Raw genomic sequence first — 26,025 nt, forward strand, 5'->3', positions numbered from 1 at the left:
GTTGGCCTTGAGGTCCCTAAGTAAGCCCAGGATGGCCTCAAACTTAGGATGATCCTCCTGCCTTAGCCTTTCAAGAGCTAAGATTACAATATGTACACCAAGACCAGCTGGTGCTGAACATTCACGATTACCAGAAGGCTATCAACAAATATATAATCTTACAGACTATTAACATTGTCTATAGACCTTTGATTAAATACTTTTTAATTTTTTGAAAGCAAAATACAATTACACCATTTTCCCTTTCTCCATCCCCCCTTGTTCTCCCTGGAGAAGACTATTTCTCCTGCTCTCAACACTCCTTAGTTTGCTGTACCATTCTTTGTCTGGGGCTGAGGCCCCTTGAGACTCCGCCCTTCTGTTAGCAGATCATGCTCAGGCAACCATATTGACTCAGGGGTAATCTCAGAAAGATTGTAAGACCAAGAGGAACACAAAGTTTACTGTGGGACTGTGTCTCCTAAAGGTGTCACTCTGGATTTTACATTTTTAAAACACAAAGTATTTTTATGCAATCTGAATCTCCCATAGCTTTAAGGTTGCACATTGTCTGTATTTTACATAATGGGAACTTGAATCTTTCTGTATGAACTATGAGTGACCAACTATAGCCTTTCTTGATACTTACTATGACACATGGAAAATATGCAGCCTAACACTCAGTACCAAGCAATATGCAGACACTCACAAGGACAACAAATCCAGAGAAAGCACTGACAATGCAACAGGACCTTACTTCTCCATCTTCCATGAAAAAAAAATTATGGAGGACAACTGCTACATTAAAATCAAATACTTCCAACATGTAAGGCATTAACAGACCTACACCTAATGCCAACAGACAGGCTAAGTATTGTTGCCAAGGAGAAAACTTATCTTCTAGGTCAGTTTTCAAAGTATGTAACACAAAAGCACTGATAAAATGTTAATTTTAAATTAATTTTTGATAGAATTATTAAAACTTAAATTTTTTTAAAGCTGTACTTAAAAATCACTCACAAATGTTATTTACTCAGTTTTAACAGCACCAAGGCGTCTAGAGCATTAACTATTTCTTGTTTGTGCAAATCCCTGGCTAAAGCTCCTTTTCTCCCCTCTGTGAACAAATTTGTATACTTTAAAACAAACACTTCAATCCTTAAGTTTTACATTTTTTGTCTTGTAAGATATTGTTGATAGTAAAAATAAACACCATTTAGCTATTTTGCATTTTCTTAGAATTCTGTGTTAATCTTGACTGAAGACACAATAGATTTTGTGACCACTAAGAATAACAATTGAAAAATCACCATTCAAGAGTAATCTATTCATAAGCGAACTGAGGATTTACAAGGAGGGGCGCTGAGGATCACACTAACAGACAACGCCTCCTCTCTTATTGGTGGCTTTCCAGAGGGAAAGACTTCCTAGAGGTCCCATGCATGTTAGTGTGCCACCAGACTGGCTTTGCAGGTCCCCTCTGCTACTGGGGACAAACCACCTCTGATTAGTTGCATTTATTCCTAAAATAGAGACTTTCTCTAGACAGTCTGAAATTTAAAAAGATACTACATCTAAAAGTAATTTATGAATAAAATGTTTAAGCATCTGTAACATTTGATAATTATGTCTTACTCCATGCTAGATGTACTAAATAAAATAAACTTACATTCTGACTTTGTTGTTGTCATGGTAACAGAAGCACAAGCTCCTTCAAGTTCAGCAGCTGTTAGGGTACCACCCTCAACCTGCTGCCCTGAGTGCCTGGTATCTGTAGGGCTTCTGATATCTGTCATATTCTCTGCCAATCACTTCCACACATTCACTGTCACTGTGCTAAGAAAATAGCCATGCTTCTGGTCTACCCCATCCTCCACTGATACATTCTTCTTTTCCTTATGCCACTGCCCCATGTAGAGTCCATAACACCTAAGAGCAGAAAGTGTCCAAGTGTGATTCTACGAGGATCTGACTGGCAGACTGGGATCAGGGTAGAAACCTTAAATGTCAAGCTAAGGGGTAAGCAAAGAGAGGCAACTGTACCAGATTTTTGAGTAAAAAAAAAATCATCATGTAAAAAGACGTATACCAAAGGAAATTTTATCAGGTTCCCTGAGATATAACTGTGTAGGTGTGGAGGAAAGGGAGGGAGAGAAAGAAACCCTGTGTCCCTTACAAGCAAAGATCTCAGTCACTGGGACTCTATTCTCCCACTCAGCTCTAAACCAATGCTGTGGATTCCCTGAGCTCATTGGTCAATAAACACTAGATGCTTCAGTACCTTCTTTGGGAATAGTCTGAACATTTCACTACTTTAAAGGCTACCTGCGTATGTTCAAGAAGAGGAATATAATTGCAAAATGTCATTATATTACGTGTAAATCTGTTTTGTTTTGTTTCCTGAGACAGAATCTTTTCATATAACCCTGGCAGGTTTCTCAATCCTCCTGCTTATTAGTCTCAGTACTGAAATTAATGCAGGTCCCACACACTCAGCTGAAATGTAGCTATTTACAGTCCAGACTGAGCCAGGGATAGCACATCCCTTGGGGTGGGGGTGGAGAGGAAGGGTGGGGAGGTAACAGGGCCTCATTTCCTACTTGAATAACCATATAGAAAAATTCACTCTATATTGGTAAGTGAATTTTACAAATCTCAACTTTCACTGATTCAAAAACTACTGATCTTCTAATGAAGTTTAGAAAGGATTCCGATGAGTGGAACAATGTGATTTTAGCAATAGCTGTACCTGATATAAACTAGACATTTGGGATAACTGCATGGCATTTTAGAATTTAGTGTATAGTAGATAAAATACCTGCAAGTTTAGTTTAGTGTTATATTTAGTATTAAGAGTTGGAGCTATATAATCAAACATGCCTTTCACCTGAAAACGAAGAAAATCCTTGTATAATTCTTGCTGTTTAATCTGAAGCTCAGTGGGTGGCTCACCGAATGCGTTTCCCCGGGCAAAAGGAGAGCACTGTGTTTGTACAGGACCTTCAAAAGACAGTTGACAAAAACATACTGTTAGGAAGGAACAGTGTACTAATAAGCCCACGTTATAAAAACAGTGTGACACACACAAGTCCTGGGGTCAAGGTCAGGGAGGGAGGCAGAGAAGAATGAGAGGAGTGCATGAAGGCAGCAAGGAAAAGTGAGCATGAGATGAGAGTGAGCAGCTGGACTCCGTCTACGGCAGGGAAGACACCGAGGGCATGTGCACGCTAACAGCCAGCGGAAATGGAGCACAGTGAGGCCTGCAAGGTAAACTTCATGATGGAAAATGTACGTGCCTAGCCTTACTTAAAAACAGTTCTTAGGAGCTGGAGAAATAGCTCAGGGGCAAGGCATTCGCTTAGCATGTGTAAGGCCCTGGATTCAATCCCCCGGGTTTGGGGGGGAAAAAAGAGGGGATAGATATTACTCTATATGCATATCAAAAATTTCCAGAAATTATTTTTGAAAACTGCTAAGTCCAAAATTCTTACAGGCTATAAAGTCAGCTATGAAATAATTAACAACTTTCCATAACTGTGTACTACTGAGTACAATGCTTTACTGGCATGCACAGGTCTTATTATCTGTAGCATAAGCAGAACACTTTTTAAAGGGATATAAATGTAACAATAGTTTATTGTCATATATATTCCTTATAAATAGCATTATATATTTTCAAAGGGAACTTATTTCAGAAAAGTTATTTGAAAAATAATCATTCCCTAGGAATCTCTTTGAATACAAAAGGAAAAAATATTACATTTAAATTGAAGTCTCACAACTTTTTATATTATTCTTAAATTACTGATTTATTTTTTGTTTCATTGGTTTGTTTATTGAAACAGGGACTTACTATGCATCCATGACTGATCTGAAATTCACTATATAGACAAGGCTAGCCTCAAATCTGCAGCAATCCTCCTGCCTCTGCCTCCTAAGGGCTGGGATTACAGATGTGTGTCACCATGCTCAATTATTGATTCATTTTTACTACTATAAATTCCATGTATACCTCCCTTATTTGTGTTACTTTATGGAAAGTATTTGGCAGCTAGCATTTCAGTTCTCCTTATCCTTTGAGTTTAAATTCACTGTTTATTAGATGACTGGATTAACAGAAAGTCAAATCAAGCCCTGAACATCATGAGAACTTTTCACACACACACAAAAAAAGAACCTGTTCTACTGAAAACAAACTGAGACTACGAATGTTCTTTTAAATCTTGGGCACTACAGAAAGCTGATAGTAAAATAAATGTGTGCTATCTTCTATCTTAATTTCCCTCAAAATTTAAATTTTGTGACAATTAAAAATACATATGTTAGATGAAATCTGTTGCAAAAAAAAACTTTTTCAAAGAATAGGGAGCTAGTACTATGAGAAAACAGACGTGTAACTGGCTACCATAGCAACCAAAAAAACAACTGAGACTACATTAGTACTGGAGTTCACGGCAGCTCACTTAAGAATGATAAAGTAAATGAATATTAACAGCATGAGCCAGGTAGGGTAGTCCACACCTGTAATCCCAGCATGGGAGAGGCTATGGCCTCATAGTGAGATCCGTCTCAACTTTTCACCGAAAAAGATCACTAGGAAGGACTTGAAAGCAGGCCTTGTGAGGCTGGGAGCAGTGGCACACCTTTGATCCTAGCACTAGGAAGGCAGAGGCTGGCAGATGTCTGAGTTTAAGTCTAGCCTGGTGGCACAGGGTGCTCCAGGCCAAGCAGGACTACATACTGAGGCACTGTCTAAAAATAACAAAAGAACAACAAAAAAAGCCCAATTAAGACAAAACATCAGAGGACAATGAAGCCTAAAAGCATAAATTAGGGAAATTTTCAGATATAACCAATTTTCCCAAAGCCTTTTAAAAATATTAAACAGCACATATATATGTAAGCTATGTGCGTGTGTGTATACATGCATACAAAACACATAAGTACTCATGTTCATATATATGGCATAGCACAAATTAGGTAGCAGGGGATACTTTCTTATATTTACAAAGTTTTGTTCAGGTTAGTTCTTAGGGAAAGAAAGTCTAGGAAATTTCAATTCAAATAAAATGAGAAAACTACACATTTTATGATAGTTTGAAAGTCTTGACGATAAAGTATCACTAGCACCCCTAGAGGAAAACTTGAGATATTACAGAAAGATTACACAGGAGAGCATGTTCGATCAGGCTTATTAACTCTTGGGAAGAAGGTCACGGAGATTGATTATTTCCCAGTGTCTGTCCTAGAAAGCTCATGCCTAAAAAGGTGTGAGTCCTGAGCTTCAGCAGAGCGCAAGCACTATTGTGCATGAGAAGACCCAGAGCAAAAGATTCCCAGAAGTGGCAGCCAAAAAGAGCAGCAATACACAGAGGAGCCACAACTCTCTCCTAGCAACAAGATGACAAAGTATTTGCTGCTCCTACTCTACACTGAACTACTGCAGAATAAGAAAAGAAAAAAACGCTTTTATCAAAATCAAAGGTTCCAATTCTAGAGGTCTAAAAATTGAAGCTAGATGGAAACAGTAAAAATCTACTGTGAGTCAGGTGGTGCGGCAACACACGCCATCAATCCCAGCACTCAGGAGGCAGAGGCAGGCGGATCTCTGTGAGTTAGAGGCCAGCCTGCTACAAAGCAAGTTCCGAAACAGCCAGGGCTACACAGAGAAACCCTATCTGGGAAAAAACAAAACAAAACAAAAACCACACCCCAAAAAAAATGTTCTTCCACATAATGGCAGTGCAAACAATGAATGCAGCTGTCTACAAAAGTTGCAATCAACCCTTAACCCTCTTCAAATTGCTGGCCACAGACAGGCCCAGTAACATGACCACCATCACAGCCCCCACGGTCCTGCATGGGTTGCCAGTAAGTAGTATGAGTGCTAAAACTTGACTGCTTGATTAGTCAGGAATATTTCAGAAGAACTTCCTACTGTAAAATTTTTTCCTATAATGAAAACTTCTAGTAAAGTGTAAAAGCAGAATCAAAACCCCAATAAAAAACTATAAAAGGGCAAAAGCACAATGTTATCAGCATCAGTACATGGTGTGAGATGTATACTCTTTACATATTTTGATTTTTAAATGTATGGTATATACCCATACATATATGGCAAAGAAGGATGGTGCCAACTTTTCCCAGCAAGCCATTAAAAAAGACACTGACCAGTTTCAGCTTACAGAAACTTGGGTAAGATGCTGCTTAACGGGACATCAGCTTTACCCATCAACAGAGATGCATCTGACACTAAACTTCCAGTAGCTTCACTTCTTGTACAATGTGGAAGTTAAGTGATCACTTAAAACAAAACACTAATTTCTTGTATAATTTACCATAACACACCAAATACTTTCTCACTGGTGTAGTCATGGGAAGAGAAGCTGTGTACATGTGCAAAGAAAGACCCCTCAGGTTCAGAAAGGAAAATGTTAGCAACAGCTACATACACACAGCAAGTTACAGAGCTGGGAAGACACACCCTCTGATAAGCACAACCTTTCCTTACTCACTTTTTGAAAGAATCTACACTAAAGAAAGGAAATACACTAGGCATCCTAATTCATAGTACCAAATTCTCAAAATTACAGTAAGAATTTTACCAAAGAACACAAGTGACATGTTACTGAACAGCATTAGAAATGTTTTTTAATATAGAATGTGATTAAAAACCTGAGTTTTTATTTGCAGAATCTTCTAGGTTTTCAGCATTTGAAGTGGCTAAATTTGGGGCTATAGATACAACAGCCCTTTTATCTTCATATGTTCTTGCATCTGGGTTATGGTAGGCATCTATATTCTGTCTGTGCATCCTATTCAAATCAGCTGAGAGGGAAAAATAATCCATTTATTTCAATAATCACATTTCTATAATTACTCTTAAACTTAATACACTTAAAAATAAGAAATCAGAGGTTAAAACAGGACAACACTGGGAGCGGCCACATGGTGGCTACAGCTCTGAAACACTTCACTAAAAACTCTAAAGAGCCTGTGAAATCCACTCAAAACTAGTACTGAAATTAAGGATATATCATAAATCTTTGACATGCTATTAAAGCCATATTAACATACCCACTGTCAGTTCAGAAATCAGAATTCCTTTAGTATAAAACAAACATAGCAAAACTCAAAATAAGTCAGAGTGCAATTTCCCCCAAACCACCAGCTCTCCTAAAAACAAACAACAAAACAGCATGTTCGAGTGGAGTGTTAAAATGCATCCACAAATTCTTTAGCAACTCCTCTTCCAAATGTGGACTCCAAGTCTCTTCCTTCCTGTGGTCTGTGGATTATCTCATGGGAGACTAGGACACTTCCAGGACACGACACGTGACTTTAGGGCTGCTTCACAAAAGACATGAGTTCCATCTTCTTTGATCATTGACTGTCTCGCTGCAGGGAAGAACAACTCCCATATCACAATGGCCCTGACGGGGACTATGGAGAGACCTAGAGACAAGAAACTGCAGCTCCCTGAGCTGAGCTGCACATGGAAGCCATGGTGGATACATATTACACTACAACCTCAGGCTAAACCATCCAACAGAAACAACCAGGAAAAAAAAAACACTATCTGAAGAAGCACAAAGTAGTACACACTTCTTATTATAAAACGTTACCTTTGAATATAATGTTCTTCCTAGTAGATAATTCTTAAATCTGTGTTTCGGTTCACTTTTACTGTTATTATCCCAGTGTTTGGGGAGGAGTGGGTGGACAGGTTTCTATGAATGTACTTTTAAAACTTGAATTCTATAAACATGCAAGTCTGTTTCTGAGACAGGAGGTTTGGCCCAGTTTGCACATGTCAGACCCTCTGCCAATTGAACCAGGTATTAGCATCCTAAAAGTCAATGCTATTAAGATGATGCCTATGCCAAAATTACCTATATTTGGATAAAAATAACCAACTAATAGTAAAATTGTCAAAGCAATCTTGAAAAGAGCACACCGTTGGAGGGTTCAAAGAGGAGTCGTGACATACACCCATAATCCCAGCACTTGGGAGTCTGGCACAGAGGGCTGCAGTTCAAGAACATACAGACTATACAGGGAGACCCTGTCTCAAAACACAAAAGAAAATAAGACTCCAACATCTAAATTTCAAAACTTACTACAGAATTAGACAAGTGTATGATGTAAGCATAAAGTCAGACATGCAGAGTTTACCACAGTACCAACACAATTCAGTGTGGAAAATGTTCTAAAACTGATTGCCTTTTGGTATAACTGAATAATAAAAACCATTAAGTGATGCAGTCTATTGGATGGATGAACTGAGAGGTACAACAGGGCCTACACAGACACGGTGGTCTACACAGACACAGTGGTCTACACAGACACGGTGGTCTACACAGACACAGTGGCCTACACAGACACAGTGGTCTACACAGACACGGTGGTCTACACAGACACGGTGACCTACACAGACACAGTGGTCTACACAGAGACAGTGGCCTACACAGACACGGTGGTCTACACAGACACAGTGGCCTACACAGACACGGTGGTCTATACAGAGACAGTGGTCTACACAGACACGGTGGCCTACACAGACACAGTGACCTACACAGAGACAGTGGCCTACACAGACACAGTAGTCTACACAGACACAGTGGTCTACACAGACACAGTAGTCTACACAGACATGGTGGTCTACATAGACACAGTAGGTCTACACAGACACAGTGGCCTACACAGAGACAGTGACCTTCACAGAGACAGTGGCCTACACAGACACAGTAGTCTACACAGACACAGTAGGTCTACACAGACACAGTGACCTATACAGAGACAGTGACCTTCACAGAGACAGTGGCCTACACAGACACAGTAGTCTACACAGACACGGTGGTCTACACAGACAAAGTAGTCTACACAGACATGGTGGTCTACACAGACACAGTAGGTCTACACAGACACAGTGACCTATACAGAGACAGTGGCCTACACAGACACAGTGGTCTACACAGAGACAGTGGTCTACACAGAGACAGTGGTCTACAGAGACAGTGACCTATACAGAGACAGTGGTCTACACAGACACCGTGCCCTACAAAGACACAGTGGCACCGCACAAACCTCCACCTGAGCTCGACTCCCTATCACATACAGGAAGGAAGGACAGGACTGACTCCCAAAGTTGGCCTCTAATCTCCACACACCATGCAACATGCCAGGGGCAGCACTTACACATCAAGCACACATGTACAGCAACAATCAATCAATCAACCAATAAATCCAGTAACCAAGACAAACAACTAAATGTATTACAGCATTTGGAATAGGAGACAGTGGGGAAGAGGAGGAGGAGGAACTGGGAAAATTTAGACACTATAATTTCATTGGCAGTACAGTACTCAAGTTATTTCTAGCTTCTGTAATTGTGCCATGACTACATCAATGCCAACTACAAATGAAATACACTGAAAGGTATTCTCACTGTGCCTTCGCTACTCTATTTTTAAAGAATATCTATACATTCCAGAGAATGGCTAAACTGTCAGCCACAAACTCAAGTGCTGACAAGAATTCAGAGCACTGGAATGTTTGTGCTTTTCTGGGGTTAATGAAAAAGACACACTTTGGAAAACAGTCCAGCAAGTTTCTAATGAAGATAAAAAACAAACAAACAAAACACTATGCAACCAACTAAGCCTATTCCTAACTATTTACCCAAGAGAAATGAAAGCGCGCATCCCTACAGTGCTTTTTCAACTTTCCTAATGCTGCAAGCCTTAATACCATCCCTCATATTGTGGTGACCCTTAACCATAAGGTTATTCTGCTCTATATCATAACTGTACTTTTTCTGTTATGGATCGCAATGTAGTACCTGTGTGTTCCAAAGGGTCTTTTGATCCCCAAAAGGGCTGCAACCAATAGGTTAACCAGTGGCTTACAACAATTCTATTTATAATGACCTTAAACTGGAGGCAACTCAAGTCTGTCTCAACATAAGCAGATATGCAATGATGGTACTTCAAAAATAATGCAACGCCATTCAATAACAGAAAGAAAGAAATCTCACAAAATTACCAAAATTAAAGGTACCCCAGGAAGCAGACCACAGGATTTACAGGGGCAAAGGGCTGTAAGAGGACTGCCTATAAAAGGACAGAGGAGACTGTCCTTTTAGCAGTTCTACATCTTCAATGTGGCAGAAATGGTTTTAAGACAGCTGTCAAACCTCACTAAATTTTAAAAGAATAATTTTATTATACACAAACTTTACCTCAATAGGCATAAGGTAAAGACAGACATTCCTTGGTCAAACGTATGACAGAATGGTCATCAATCCTCTCCCAGGACTGAGAGATACCAGCATCTTTCAACAGCTCAAACTTTTCAGTTTGGGGTTTAATTTTCCTGCTATCCATGCATTTCTTTTGATATATAGTACCAGTTCTCAGCCTTTGGATCTCAACCCCTTTGGGAGTCACACATCAGGTATCCTGTGTATTGCATATTTACATTATAATTCATAACAGTAGCAAAACTACAGTTATGAAGTAGCAAAGGAGTAATTTCCGGCTGGGGTCACCATGTGAGTAACTATACGAAAGGGTCGCAGCGTTAGGAAGGTTGAGAAGCATTGCTGTAGAGTTGTTAAAAACTGTAACACATGTAGTTTCAAGTCACATCACTATAACCAACTAACTCTTCAAAACTCCGCCACCAAAACATACCCATCTTACTATCTGTGATTATTTGTATGCCCAGCCTACAGCCACTGGGCAGGTTCCTTGTGACTTGTTATTTTGAGTGTCATGTAATGGAAACATACAAAAGTCACTTTCAGAATGGATCTTTTCCTTATCCAAACTTGAGTCTCATGAACTATGTGCACCAACCAGTCATTCCTTTGTATTGCTGAGTAGCGCCCCCAACACACACACACTGGATAAATAAGCTTATCATCCACCTACTCAAACATTTTATAATCTTAGCTTTTATAGGACTTTTGTTTTGTTTTGTTTTGTTTTGAGACAGAGTTTCTCTGTATTGTTTTGGAGGCTGTCCTGGAACTCGTTCTGTAGACCAGGCTGACCTCGAACTCACAGAGATCTGCCTGCCTCTGCCTCGGAGTGCTGGGACTAAAGGCATGTGCCACAAATGCCCAGCTTTTTATAGGACCTTAAATAAACAGTTCTACTGAATAAAGATCACTGAATTATGGCACAAATAATTAAAACGTGTTTATTTAAAAACAATTGGTTCTTGGGACTGGAGAGATGACTCAGAGGTTAAGAGCACTGACTGCTCTTCCAGAGATCCTGAATTCAATCCCCAGCAACCACATGGTGTCTCACAACCATCTACAATTCAATCTGGTGCCCGCTTCTGGCACGTAAGCAGAACACTGTATATGTGATAAATAAATCTTTTTAAAAAATGGTTCTTATTTATTTCATTAATAAGTATTTTCCCTTAAAAAGATCTAGGTGTGAGAAGTGAAGATTTGCCTGCTTCAGCTTCTCTCCATCAGGAGACCAAAAGTAAACAAAAGGAATTAAGTCCTCGAGTGCAGCAGAACTTGAGTCAGCTGTAAGTACATAGGGCTCACCCTGGTCATCACAGTGAGTGAACATCTCGATAGAATACCAAAGTCATGTTTCCCCATCTCTAAAATGTAACACCCACATACAAACTTGATACCTTTTAGGTAATGACTCATTACCCTGAATATAGTATTTAAAAGGAGTTTCACCGTCCTTGATAAAGCATTTCCTCCAGGGTAAGCGATTCTAAAGCAGTGTTTACAATTCAAAAATCAACACTTCACTACAAATGTATCCCATAATTGTATTGCTTTAGGCCTCCTTGAAGTTCTATAATCACTCTGTCCCAGTGTCTGATATGGCCTCCTCCATGGTAGCTAGACTATTATGACTCCAATTTCCTTAAGCTACAACTAGCCCCACATTCATAAATCCAGGCCTCTCCTGGGCACTAAGGAAAAAAGTAAACTTGGCAGCCTGCTGAGCTCTTTGGAGTAGCTGGGACAGTAAAATGAAGGCAGAGATGAGGATCCTTCAATTCTAGCCCACGACAAACAGAATCCTGCACTCACCCTCACTCCTGGACCCACACAGTGCAGCCAAGAAGGAAGGGATTCTAAAATGGAGCAGGGGCTCAGCGGAAGAAGTCTCCTCTCTTAGAGAAGAAGCAACCAAAATCAGAATTCGACAGACATGGGAAGGAAACTCGCAATGCCAAATCCTCTGAGACATGCTTGGCACTTTTTAAATTTACTGCCTCATAATAAGGGACTATTATAGTATCATGAGTAAGTAAATGAAAATTATTTTTCTAACATATTCAAATACATGCTTCAAACAAGAAATGTCCAACTGTAGAACTTTTAAAATAACCTCATCTATTTAGGAAAAGGTAGCAAGAACTCTAGTCTTCTATTCTGACACCACTTTTGCATTTTAATGGATCCTCTCTTTAGTCCTATTGTCAATTACTAAGCTCTACACTATCTTTAGTGTACTTTTATTCTACTTAGCCACAGTTAGTCAAAAACTATCTTATTTTAATTAGGTAACAAAGCTAATAAAGCTGCTTTTGGGGGGGGAGATACAGAGTCACACTATGTAGCTCTGGCTGGTCTGGCACTTGTTATGTAGACCAGGCTATCTATAACCCAGAGATCCACCTGTGCTGGTTGGTATTAAAGGCTTGCACCACCATGCCAATCAAACACAAAAGAATAAGTAAATAAATACACATAACTGAAGGATTACAACTCTGCAACCTGTCAGAGTTTCTGAAATGAAGACGCCCCCAGTGCAAAAACCATATATTAAACAAGTATACTCCATATGTAAATTAAAAGCAGATCCCTTCCCACAATTACTCCAGCTATTTATTTGTAAATTTTATTAGTCTAAAATAAACCTGCAATATGAATTTAATACTTTAATTAAAAAATACACTGCAATATATTATACTATACTGTAAATAGATGTATGTATCATATACTATACTAGACTGGATAAGCACCAACTAACATGAATTATCCTTTGCAGTTTGGTGACTATCACCAGAAAATGGAAAGTGTATTATTCTGCAGAAGAAAAGGATTTGTAACAGCTATTATAGTAATAATCCGGAGAGCATCTTTGCATTAAATCATAAAATAAAACCTTATTATATAGTCTGATCCCCACATCTTTATCCTCTCTCCTCTTAAAACACGGGAAATAATTCACTCAAGTTTATAGACACATCATACTTATCAGATTCCCTTTGGCGTCTCTGAGAGGAGCTCCGCCTCCGCCCTTCCCCCAGGGGTTGTAAATTCTCATTTCCGCTTCCAGTTTAGCTTCATATTCTTCTTTCTCTAAACGTTCTTTCTTCCTTCTCGCTTCTCTTTCCCGAATCTTGACAACATAAGATATGCTTAAAGTAAATATTGACTTATAGGAGGCTCAGACAAGAGACTAGCAATATTACTTATTTAATTATTCTGTTGAAAAAAGTCCAGATATTTTTTAAGAACACTTTTTCACTCCAAAGTTAAGAATCACAAATAAGAATGCTAATCTAGGAATGCAGGAGTCTGACTGGAACTTCAGGGAAGAGCCCTCCCCCAACTCCCATACCAGTCCACCTGACCCCTCAGACATCACACCCACTATGCTGCTCGAGGACCAAGTAGAAACCGACCCAGATCCCTAGTAGGACCCAAACTCCAGGAAGACACACCAGGCTGTTAGCCACTCTCTCTCCTATCAGCCAGCCACTCTGGTCAGCCTGCAGTACTGTGACCTGGGCTCTAGGGAGGGAATTCAGACCCAGTTCCCAGGCCGACCAGTCAACCCACCCCACAGCTCAGCATGAAAACCCTACAGAGCACTGCCCACACTCACTGTGACTCCCAACCTGCCACCTAAAGGCCACCAGTAGAATCCAGAGAGCTGTCCTTCTACTTCCTACCTCAGCAACAAGAATCTAAGCTAGAGAAAGCTCACACCTGGGCCCAGAAGTTGCCCCCATCCTCCCTAGGGAAGCACACTCTGATGACTCAATTTGTATATATATCAGCAGAGTGGCCAAAGCTGAAAACAAGTCATCATGCAGTTGTTTGTTTTCAGCTCATGCTCATAATCTGACAAGCTGGGGCAACAGCAAAGACCAAACACATACCCAATAAAGGCAAGATCAGATATCCATCTGACTATCTAACTTCAGTCTAGATCCCAACAAACATGAACAACCAAGACAGCAAGTCTCCTCCAGGGAATAGCATTCCATCCTATTCCCCAAGAAAAGCAACTTAGCTGATGAACAAGCCAAAACAGCACTTGTAAGTATGCTCAAGGAACTCAAAGGGTTAACGAGAAAATGCCTGAATGCAGGCTACAAAAGCACAAATGAACAGCTGAATGAAATAGTGAAAATAAAACTTAACATAGAGATGGAATCTCTGAAGAAAATAAGAACTCAGGAAGTCCAACAAAAAGATCAGCACAAAACCCCACCAACAGGCTGGATCAAGGAGGAGAGACTATCAGACCTTAAACACAAGTTAGAGGAAATTAACCATCTTGTCAAACAAAATGTTTAATCTAAAAACTAAACAAAGACAAACCCCAGGAACAGAACACACGGGAACTCTGAAACACTATAAAAAGACCAAACATACAAATCTTAGGTACAGAAGGAAAAGAACCCAGATCAAAGACACAAGAACTATTTTCTACAAAATTATAGAAGCAAATTTCTCAAATTTGAGGGAAAAGGAAATAATCAAGGGATGAAAGACACAAAGAACGCCAAACAAAGGATGGGGAAAGAAATTCCCCAGGAGCAAAGAAAGGATATTGAGGATATTAGAAGCTGCAAGAGAGAAAGTCCAAAATACATATAAAGATAGGTTCATCAGAATAACATCTGAAATTTCAATAGAGAGTTTGAAACTCAGAAGGTCCTGGAGAAAAAGTTCTAAAATACTACAGATGCAAACCAAGATTAATACACCCAGCAAAACTGTCTGGAAGGGGAAACATTTCATACTCATTAAAGGAAAAATCCAGTGAGAGGACATTACAATTCTGAACACTTGCACACTAAGCCCTATTAGATCTAAAATCATAGATTGAACACAACATAGTCATCTAGACAAAACAAAGTAGAGATGCTCTGGAGCTAAATGACACCACAAATCAAATGGATCCCACAGACATTCACAGTAGAATAGTCCACCAAACACTAAAGAATACATGTTCTTCACAGCAGCCCATGCAACTTTCCTCCACAATGACCACACATTAGAACACAAAGTAAGTCTAAACAAATTTAGGTAAATTAAATAACATACTGTGTTTTATCTGATCACAAAAGAATAAGGCTGAGTATCAACAACAGAAATGGAAAAAGGACACAAACTCATGTAAATTAAACAATAAACTACTGAATGAAAATTGGGTCAAAGGGGAAATTTTGTAAATTTCTAAAATTAATAAAAATAAAAACATAATATACCAAAATTTAAGGACATAATGAAGGAGGAAGAAAGTATACGGCATTAGTTGGCTACAACAAATAAGTGAAAAAAATCTCATCAATGTTTTAATCCAGGCAAACCTGGCCCTGGCCTGTGGGAACCTGGCACAGCGTGTTACCCCTCTGCACATGGCAAGCAGTACCCTGGCTCCGTATGCAGATGCAAAGGTCCCTGTAAGAGGCAAGCTCTGTCCACTCCCGCTGTCCATTTCCTCCATTTCTGTCTGTTCCCCTCCCTCTCATGCACTTCCCCTTCCTTCTTCCCTTCCCCAATAAAACTTCCTTCCCATGTAAGTTCTGCCTGATGGCTTATTTATCCCTCACCCACCATGGGACCCTTCCAAGGTCTCCTTGACACCACATTCATAACAATCAATAATTTAATGATGCACTTGAGGATCTTGGGAAAACAAGAACAAAAACACCCAGAGGAATAGACAAGAAATTTAAGTGGGGGGGGAGAGGAGGAGGAGGACAAGAACAAGAAGAACAAGAAAAAGAGGAGGAGTTGGTTCTTAGACAAGATTAACAAGATTAGCAAAACCTTAGCCAAACTGATTGGGGGACCCCAAATTTTAAAAATCAGAGATGAAAGTGGGAACATTACCAAAGCTGCTGTATAAATTCATATAAGCTTAAGGACATGATGTACAAATCTGTATCCTAGCACTCAGGAAGCAAGGCAGAAGAATTTCTACAAGTTTGAGGACAGCCTGGTCTATGTACTGAGTTCCAGGCCAGCTATAGACAAGCAGTGAGATCCTATCTCAAAAAAAAAAAAGAAAGAGGAAGGAAGAAAGGAGGGAGGGAGGGAGGGAGGGAGGGAGGGAAGAAGAGAGGAATGGAGGGAGGGAGGGAGGGAGGGAGGGAGGGAGGGAGGAAGGAAGGAAGGAAGGAAGGAAGGAAGGAAGGAAGGAAGGAAACTGGGCAACGGTGGTAGGTATTCCCAGCACTTTGTAGGTGAAGACGACAGGCAGATCTCTGTGAGTTCATGGTCAGGCTGGTCTAGAGAGTGAGTTCCAGGACTATTACACAGAGAAACCCTGTCTTGAAAAACCAAAACAAAAAAATGAATAAAACTATTTTATAAGGGGCTGGGTCAGTTAAGAGTGAACACTGCTCTTGCAAAGGACTTAAGCTTGATTCCCACACAGGGCAGTTCACAACTGCCTATAACTCCAGCTTCTGGGGGATCTGACACAACTGTGGCCATCAGCACTCATGTACACAGACGTACAAACACATATTAAAAATAACAAATATACTCATGAACAATTGACAAGGGTCTAGGAATGTGGAGCCCCTGCCTAGGAAGTCCTAAAATCAACCTTTGCAACACATAAACAGGACAGCACCAAGGAGGGAGAAGGAAACAGGAGGACTGGGATTACAAGGCCATCCTTTCTTCACCACAGAATGAGTTCAAGGCCAGCCTACTACACGTGAACCCTATCTCAAGAAAACAAAACAACAAAAACCATACTTAAACTCTTCCAAACTCCTAAGTAAGTTTTCTTTAGCCAATATAAACTACAAAAGAAGCCAGGTGTGCCTCATGTAAGTATTCCACTAATGTATCCCCGATTGGTTCATGCCTTATGAAGGAAAGATGAGAGAAGGGTCTCTTGGACATCCTCGCTTTCTCCCCACGGTTCTGTCTTAGCACCGCCAAGCTGAACCAAACTGGTAAAAGTTCACTAAAGGTTTCTCTAGAGCCAGCATGATGGCTCCCAAGGTCAAATAAACTGCTACCAATCCTGACTATCTAGGTCTGATCCCAAAAAAACACATGGTAGAAGTCGAGAACCACAAACATATAAATAAGCAACTCCCTAGGAGCAAGCACAGAAAAATACAAAAATAAAGTGAATAAAGCTCCCGGACATATACCAAGAATGTCTATGAACTAACAAGCAGCTCAAACATCCACTATATATGAAGCCCTAACTGTCCTAGAAAAGACCACCACTCCTTACAGCATTCCAGTGTATGCACCTCAAAGCTTACCATGTTGTCTGTTACTGTTTTCCCCTAAGGTCTAAGTCAGTCAGTCACCACCAAATGAATAAAGGAATGAATGAATGAATGAATACCTGCTCTTGCAAAACTTCTTGGTAAGACTGAAGTGACTGTTTGGAAGGCTTTGGTTTGTCTTCAAAGATCAGTCCTGAATTCATCAGCCGATCACATAAAATTTTCTGGTCATTCTGTCCAACAGTATCCCTAACATCAAATAAATAATTTGAATCAGTTTATTATTATTATAAGAACAAGCAAATTTTAGAAGAAAAGAAAAGCAATTCTTTGCAACTGCCTGGCATATAAAACTATCTTTAAGAAGAAAGCCAGCAAGATGGGCAGTAGGTACGGCACCTACTCTTCCACGCCTGGACCACATGGCACAAAGAAGTGCCTCCTGCAAACTGTCCTCCAGCCTCCACACGCATGCCATGGCACGCATGCTGTGGCATGTTTGTGCACATGCACACACACATTCACAAAAGTAAAAAAAAGATAAAGTTTTAAAGAGGAAAAAAAATCCTTAAATAAATGACTCCATAAAAATCTCCCATCTCTGCTTTTAAAATATGGAACTTACATATTCATCCAATCTGTATATTTAACTAAGAAGTAATGACAGGTTTGATTCCCAGCACTCACAACCACCTACACTATCTAAAACCACTTCCCTTGTGGACACCTCTGTGGGTGTGTATACTCCTCCACACACATATACACAAAATAAATAAAAACTAAAACAACAGCATCAACAAAATAAAAAGGCAACCCACAAATGTTTTAATATCCATCATATAAAAATACTACAATTCAACCACAAATGATTAATAAACATTTCTCTAAAGAAGACACAAACAGACAATAGCATATGAAAATATGCTCAACACCAAGTCAATAAGGAAACACACATCACAGCTACACCGAGGACTGGAAGTCTGGCTCAAGAATGGAAGGCTTGCCCAGCATCTGTAAGGACTTTGCCCAGCACTGAGAAGGGGGAAGGAAAAACAACACTATAGTGACGGATGGGGACATAGTTCCTTCAGTAATGTGCTCGCCAAGTATGATAAGATCTGGAGTCGTCTAGACCAGTCTCTGGGCAGGCCTACGGGCTTGACTAGGTAAACTGAGGTCAGAAACCCTTCCCCCACCACAGGAGGCAGCAACCTCTGGACTAAGCACAAGCTCTGAACTGAGCACATTAGTCTCTCTCTGATTCCTAGATGTAGACACAATGTGAACAGCCAGCCTCCTGACTCCACCATGCTTTCCTTGCCTGGCACCATGTCTTCCCTCCCCACCATGATGAACTATAAGCCAAAATAAACCCTTCATCCCTTAAGGGTATTTTATACAGCAATAAGAACGGTAACTAAGACACTGTATGTTCACAAGGACCTGCGTCTAATCTTCAACACCCACATAAAAAGCTAGGTGTGTTACAGTACAACTATAACACCAGCAGGGGTGAGGCAGAGAAGAAAGACATCTAAAGCACTTCAGCCAATCAGCCCAGCCTAGTAGGTGCTAGTGAGAAATCATGCCTCAAAAGACAAGCTAGGGAGATCCTGAGGAACAAAATCTGCGGTTGACCTCCATCAACATGCACCCACATGCATGGACACACAATGAAATAATAGCACCTCACACCAAAGGGACTAGTCAGAAAATAGCAACTGTGTGGAATTATCGAGAAACTAGAACCTCTATGCACGGGTAGTGGGAAAGCAAAGAGTATACCTATGGCATCACCTCCAAAATATTTTTAAAATAATTACCATGTGACCTAATAAGTACATTTCTGGGTATATACACAAAAGAACTTGGAAAGACACTTATACAGTGATTCTAGTAGCGGCATATTTACGACAACTAAAATGATAAAGCAACTCCAATGTCTGCCAGTGAATAAACAAGTAAGTAAAATTAATGGTGTAGGTACACAATGTACTATTATTCAGCCTTGAAAATTCTAATATATAACACAGATGAAAACTAAAGACCTGTGCTAAGTGAAATAAGCTAGCCATGGTAAAATACTGTCTGACCCCTCTGGATGTCCTGTGAGTCAGAACAAGAAACAAGAGAATAGTGCTGCCAGGGCATGTCACAAGGGGAAATGAAGTTGTACCATTACTGATTCCACAGTACAGGGTTAAGTTTGTAAGATGAGCATTCCAGACATATCTATGTAATGTTAGAAAGGCACTAAAAACTACGACGAGTGTTCTTTAGAGCAGTTAGGCAACAAGATCTTACATTATGCATATCTTAGCACTTAAGTACAGGAAACGACAAAATTATTTTAAGTAAAGACTTACGCAACAGGTTGTGCTATTTGGTGAGTGAGAGGGACAGAGATATGAGGGGCAGGCTGTCCTCCAATCACTCCTGAACCATCTTAAAGGGGAAAGGAGAAAAAGAACATTTATTTCCAAAGACTTAATATTAACAACATTGTATTGCTAAGGAAAATGTACAGAGTGCTTTTCCCAAGGACCAGAGTGTCCTTCCTGGGTAAGAGTAAGCAAAAGAACACAGAAAAACATAAAACAATTACTTCTTAACTCTGAGTAAGAAGAAAATAACTACAAACACAATTAGTTTTATTTTGACTTTAAGACTGGTAGTGTAGGATATTTGTACATGTGTGAAGATGTATTTGCTTTGATTGATATAATAAAGAGCTAAATGGACAACAGCTAGGCAGGAGGTATAGGTGGGACTTCCAAGGAGAGAGAAGAAGAGGAGGAATCTAGGGGTTGGAAGGATGTTAGGAGACATGGAGAGGAAAAAAGAAATGCAAGATGGAAGAGAGGTAATGGCCAAGTGATAGAACACAGATTAATATAAATGGATTGATTTAAGTTATAAGAGCTAGTTAGAAACAAGCTCTCACAATTAATAAAAAGTCTCTGTATCATTATTTGGGAGTTGGTGGGACAGAGAAAGACTGTTCACAGACTGACTCTCATTGTATGACACAAGCTAACTGGGACCTTCCGCGGTAGCCCAGGTTGGCCTTGAACTCATGATCTCACCTCCTTCCATGCCTGGATTTTAAAATGGGTATTGCTATGGTTTGTCTTCGAAAGTACATGCAGGAGTTTAACTCATAAAATTTTATGCTAATAAATTTAACAGAGTAGAAGCTGCAGGCCCATGGCTAAGTCATAGTGAACTTACAAGAAGAGTGAAAAAGACCAAAGATTGGCACATGTACACATCCTTTCCATATATTGTGTCAAAGTAATAAAACTTGACTTGATATTAGGTATAAACTTATTGTCAGTAAATATATAATGCGTGGATTAAATAAAGCTGTACCTTTTTCATTTACAAATGATTGCTTCCATAAAAGCACTTATACTTACTAAATAACCAGAAAACTACTGTTTGCCACACAGAAAACTCACAATAAGCAATACTGGGATCCAGTGTGTTTCTGGCACCATAGAAATAGTATGCATCATCGTAAGGCGTTCGATAGTTAGCAGCCAGAGGGGGGAGAAGGGGAGGTGGAGGTAGAGGCACGATCCTATAGCAAAAGAAAAATGAAAATTATTTTCACATTTTATTACTTTTAATCAAGGTATTTTAATCTTTTATAAAAAGTATTATTGAAACTAAAATTCCATCTTTCACTAATTGCTCAAGAAAAAATATTAATCAAAAACCAAACAGCAATACATTTTAAAACTCCAGGAACATTTTGATAAGAAGAAAACAAGTTAAAGTAATTGAGTATTCCAATAGTCATTATGTGCCATATCAAGCAAAGGTCTGTTCCCTGCCTCTCAATAATACAGAAATAAACAACTACACCAGGACAGCACCCGGTGAAATAGGACAAGGAAACGAGAATGATAAAGGAACAATAGCAGAGTGTCCAGTCTCTAAAGAGACTGGAGGAAAGCTTCAAAAGTCCCAGAAAAGCATGCCTGAGGTATGTGGTAAGGGCGAGAGACTCAGACAGGACAAAGAGCTCCACAACTTCTGGGCTACAAATGATTCTGTGTGGGAAAGACGGTGTATTCAGGGAGTGTTTGTGTGTGGCTACACATGTGCATATGTCCACATGAGTGCTCATGTGTCCATTATGCATATAGGAACACATACATGTGGGAGACAATGTGTTCCTGTGCATGCGCAAATAGAGAAGCGATTAGTCACCCTTGTGTGTCAATTCTTGGGAGCTGTCCACTTTGTTTTTTTGAGACAGAGTTACTCATTAGCCAAGAACTCACTAATTAAACTGGCTGGTCAGCAAGTCTCAAGTATCCACCTCCCAGCACTGGGACCATAAACTCACCCCAGAACACCCAGCTTTTTGTACATTACTGACTGAACTATCTCCCCAGCCCAAAATGTATGTTTTATGTATATATAAAACTTACTGGTTTTACACAGAAAGTCAACCATAATGTGGTCAGTTGAAAATCAATACACTCTTGATATAATCTTAAACAGTTTATAAACTTAAAATATATGGAAACTTGTACTTCCACATTTCTTTACTGAGTAGGAGACATATGTTTCTTCCAGAATAGTATTGTTCAATAATAAAAATGACAAGGATAAAATTAGAGGAACAGAAAGAAAAGGGGAGCGTTCTAGACTTTTACAGTATTAACACAGTCCCCCTGAAGAATCAGGAGGGCTAAGATGGCACCACATCTCTCCAATAGTGAGCAATTTCCACACTTATTAGTCACTCAGTGTGTCTAACATCACTATCATTAACCCAGATACATCAGCAAAGACAAACCCGAGTAACCGTTAGGAACGGAATCTATGATTATCAGCAACTCCTAAATTGCACATATACACAGAACAGTCGAACTTTACAACGACCTTCCACCTGGAGACAAGTACTACCACCATCTTTAACAAATGAGAAAACATTTTTGCATAAAGTCCAGTGAAGCCGCCGTTCCAACTGTTAGTCCAAAACAGATGCTGCTTCACGTTCTGCAGTTCCAGTCTCTGTCTTTGGAGCAGGGAAGTCATTGATGGAAACAAAGGAAGCAACTGATAAGTACTATAAGAAAAGCCCTACAATTTGTTAGTAACAAATAAAAGACCAAGTCCTGCTGAAAGGAAGGACAGCTCAGAAGCATGTGTTACAAGGGTAAGAAAAGCATCTACAAATTTAAACATATTCCTACAATTAGATATTTAACCATAGGCAAAAAAAATAGGCAAAAATCAGAAAACATCTGTGTCACAGGGTTTCTTAATGTACAGATTAGTATAACATGTGTTTTACCTATAGAAATGACATGTTCAATATGTATTATAGGTTGATAATTCAACAGCCCTACAATAAGCCCAGAGAAAAATGAAGCAAAGCTAAAATAAAACTATACAGATATGTGCCATATTAGAAAATTTTTCTGAATAAGTTGAAGAAACAATTCAGTGATTGCCAAGTAGAAATAACGGAACAATGCATAACTTTCCTATGTTAAAAGATATTAAAAATATAACCTAAAAATACTAACATGTACTTATCATTTTAAAAAACATTAATCCTCTTTAGTAGAAGCATTAAGGATTTCTCCTTTTTCTAACAGCAGAAAAGAATATCAATAGCAATGAATATGAAGAGTTTATGTGGCAAAGTTACTATTCATCAAACCCCTGAAGGCCAGCGTCTCTGCTGCAGCACACCCTCTAAAGAGAAGACACAACAATGCCTTACCGAATTCCCAAACACAAAACATTGTAAACAAGCACCTGGGATGCAGCACTTCACCAAGGGTGCTGTTGAGTCCATTGTGCAAGTCTTCATTGTGAGAAGGGGCGCAATGAACTGACGGGATGGGTGGGACAGACGGGGCAGAGAGAGGAGGGAGAGGTGTCTGGAAAGCTACTCTGGGTCTCTCAGGTGGTATCATCTCTTCAAAGGGTCTTGGTGTCAAACTAAACTGCTTTACTCTATCAGGCTAAAATAAAGAAAAAGAAAACAAAAACAAAAACAAACCTGTTTGTTATATAGAATCAAAAGTTTAAAAGTGACAAGGACCTCCAAGGACCCTCTATCCCAGCAGGCAGTTAAGACAGTTACAGAACAGCAGAGTTTTATAGCTACAAAGACTTTAAAGACCTGATTCTTATTTACAAGTGAGGAACTGAGGCTCCCCAAGAAGCCCATAAATCACCTAATGTCTCACATTTAATAACAGCAACTGCAGCCAGGCGTGAACTTGAAGTACAGAACTCTCTCTGTACAGAACAGCACTATGCCACACCTCTACTCAGCTGCCACTGTGAGAGCAAAGTGTCCTGTGGAGCAGCATGCACAAGCGCTCTGTGTGTAGCATCAGAGAGAAAGATGCACTGGCTTGGCAGGCCACCATCAGCTTACGACCATCTGACTCAGCCATAGTGGCAAATCAGTCACAGGCAACTCATCCACAGAGAACAAAGCTGTGCTGCAATAAAAATTCATTGACAAAAATTTGTCAACTGCATGGGCCAGGGGCCATTTACTAATATTTATAAGGAAACCTTTTTTGTTCTTTTTAAATATTTGAACACCAAGACAATGTTTAACTATTATTTCATATGAATTTATTCAAGTTGACTCTCTTTAGGTGATTCAATTCCCAAATAGGTAAGATACTATAAAACTTAACACATCAACATATTACATTAAAAAGCCAAGTTTCCAGAAGCTAAATTTTTATTGCAATAGCTACTTTAAAGGTATTTAATGGAAAACAAAAAGATTACCTTTGGACCATATTATGTTTTTTCTACAAGACAATATAATCAGGAAGGGTTTTTTCTCTGCAGTACCAGGAATCAGGAATTGAACCTAAGACCTCACACATGCTAGGCAGCAGCTCTCCTACTGAGCTATAATACTTGTCCTTTTAATTTTCTTTTAGTTTTTTACTTTACTTTGTGAGTCTTAGTAAGGTGCCCAGAGTAGCTATGAAATTACTCCATAGCCCAAAGAGATCTTGAACTTGCCTCAACCTCTCAAATAACTTTATAAAAAGAATATGATCAGGCCTGGCTCAGGAATGATTTCTAATATTAAAATTTTTTATTATATGAAGTCAGAAATGCAAAGCTAGGTGGTGGCAGCACATGCTTTTAATCCCAGCACGTGGGAGGCAGAGGCCAGCCTGGTCTAGTTCCAGGACAGCCAAGGACAGCTAAAGCTATACAAAGAAACTTTCTCTTAACTTCCTCCCAAAAGAAAGAAAGAAAGAAAGAAAGAAAGAAAGAAAGAAAGAAAGAAAGAAAGAAAGAAAGAAAGAAAGAAAGAAAGAAAGGAAGGAAGGAAGGAAGGAAGGAAGGAAGGAAGGAAGGAAGGAACTTTCTCTTAACTTCCTCCCAAAAGAAAGGAAGGAAGGAAGGGAGGGAGGGAGGGAGGAAGGAAGGGAGGGAGGGAGGGAGGGAGGGAGGGAGGGAGGAAGGAAGGAAAGGAGGGAGGGAGGGAGGGAGGGAGGGAGGGAGGAAGGAAGGAAAGGAGGGAGGGAGGGAGGGAGGAAGGGAAGGAGGGAGGGAGGGGAGGAGGGAGGGAGGGAGGGAGGGAGGGAGGGAGGGAGGGAGGGAGGGAGGGAGGGAGGGAGGGAGGGAGGGAGGGAGGGAGGGAGGGAAACACAGGAGATACTGGAGCAGTACAAAGCACAAGGCCCAGGAGCTTCCATATCCTAAGAACACTCAGCCACAGAGCTCCACCACCAGCCCAGCACTAAACGTTTTAAAGCAGACAACTCAAGGAACACATACTTAGGTCAATCCAAAGTTGTCACAGCTGAATAATAATTAAGATTACTGTAATCTTAAGGATTTGCTAGATCCTTTTTAAAGACTTAAGTTTTTATTAAAACTAGAGGTCTTGGTCTTAACTATCATTCCATAAGAAACAAAAGCTTGCAGCAAACAAACACTACACAACCAACAACAAAAACGTGCATTGTGGGAAAGCAATAAATCGTTACCTCCTCCTTACTTAACTGCAATGATGTGTGTGACTCATTCCACTTAATGATGTTGAGAATTGCAAAATTGAAGTAAAGAGAGTATGATTATCCTTCTAGTTTCACAGTAACAAAATGAAAAGACATTTTCAAGTTACAGGTTTTTTGGAAATTACTCTTATAAAGAAAAATAAATTGTCAGGATCTATTTAAACATAGTATTTGTTAGTATTCAGGCATGTGTACTGTCCTGTCCTTGGGGATCTGACAGGATATGACCTCAGCTGTAGCCACTAAGACCTCAACCTGTACCTATTGACTATGTTCTCTTTTAAAAGGGCCCTGCCCACCTCCAATCCTCCTCTTGCTCTCACTGTCAGTGTGTGTCCACCCCCCCTTTCCTGCTGCTCCTGTCTCCTGAGGCTGGTCTCCCCCGCCCCCTTTTCCCTTTTTACGATCCCTTTCCGTAATAAAAATCCCTCTTTCTCTTACACACTGCTTTTCTTAAATTACAACATCAACTTTAAGTACACTGAAATAATTTTCTTAGGATATGCACATGTGA

The 26,025-nt window shown here is 39.8% G+C and overlaps 1 protein-coding gene across 15 annotated transcripts in view; it reads right to left on the bottom strand.

The window, feature by feature from the left end:
* Cspp1 (centrosome and spindle pole associated protein 1) overlaps window positions 1-26,025 on the bottom strand; it is a 96,593-nt gene that overhangs the window by 20,267 nt on the left and 50,301 nt on the right. For 9 of the 15 annotated variants that reach the window (XR_005875638.1, XM_040741443.1, XM_040741446.1 and 6 more), the window contains 8 exons: window positions 25,482-25,523; window positions 23,260-23,468; window positions 20,937-21,058; window positions 19,842-19,920; window positions 17,595-17,724; window positions 13,229-13,376; window positions 6,655-6,807; window positions 2,867-2,979 (listed from right to left, as the gene is read on the bottom strand). Coding sequence is in view for 14 of the 15 variants with exons in the window: in XM_040741443.1 (XP_040597377.1) it covers window positions 2,867-2,979; window positions 6,655-6,807; window positions 13,229-13,376; window positions 17,595-17,724; window positions 19,842-19,920; window positions 20,937-21,058; window positions 23,260-23,468; window positions 25,482-25,523 (996 nt within the window). In the remaining variant the exon portion in view is untranslated. The remainder of the gene's footprint in view (window positions 1-2,866; window positions 2,980-6,654; window positions 6,808-13,228; window positions 13,377-17,594; window positions 17,725-19,841; window positions 19,921-20,936; window positions 21,059-23,259; window positions 23,469-25,481; window positions 25,524-26,025) is intronic. The other 6 variants (XM_040741448.1, XM_040741447.1, XM_040741451.1 and 3 more) reach the window with 4 other exon arrangements.

This window comes from Mesocricetus auratus, unplaced genomic scaffold, assembly GCF_017639785.1.
Source record: "Mesocricetus auratus isolate SY011 unplaced genomic scaffold, BCM_Maur_2.0 Super-Scaffold_6730, whole genome shotgun sequence".
In the NCBI taxonomy this organism is placed as follows: domain Eukaryota; kingdom Metazoa; phylum Chordata; class Mammalia; order Rodentia; family Cricetidae; genus Mesocricetus; species Mesocricetus auratus.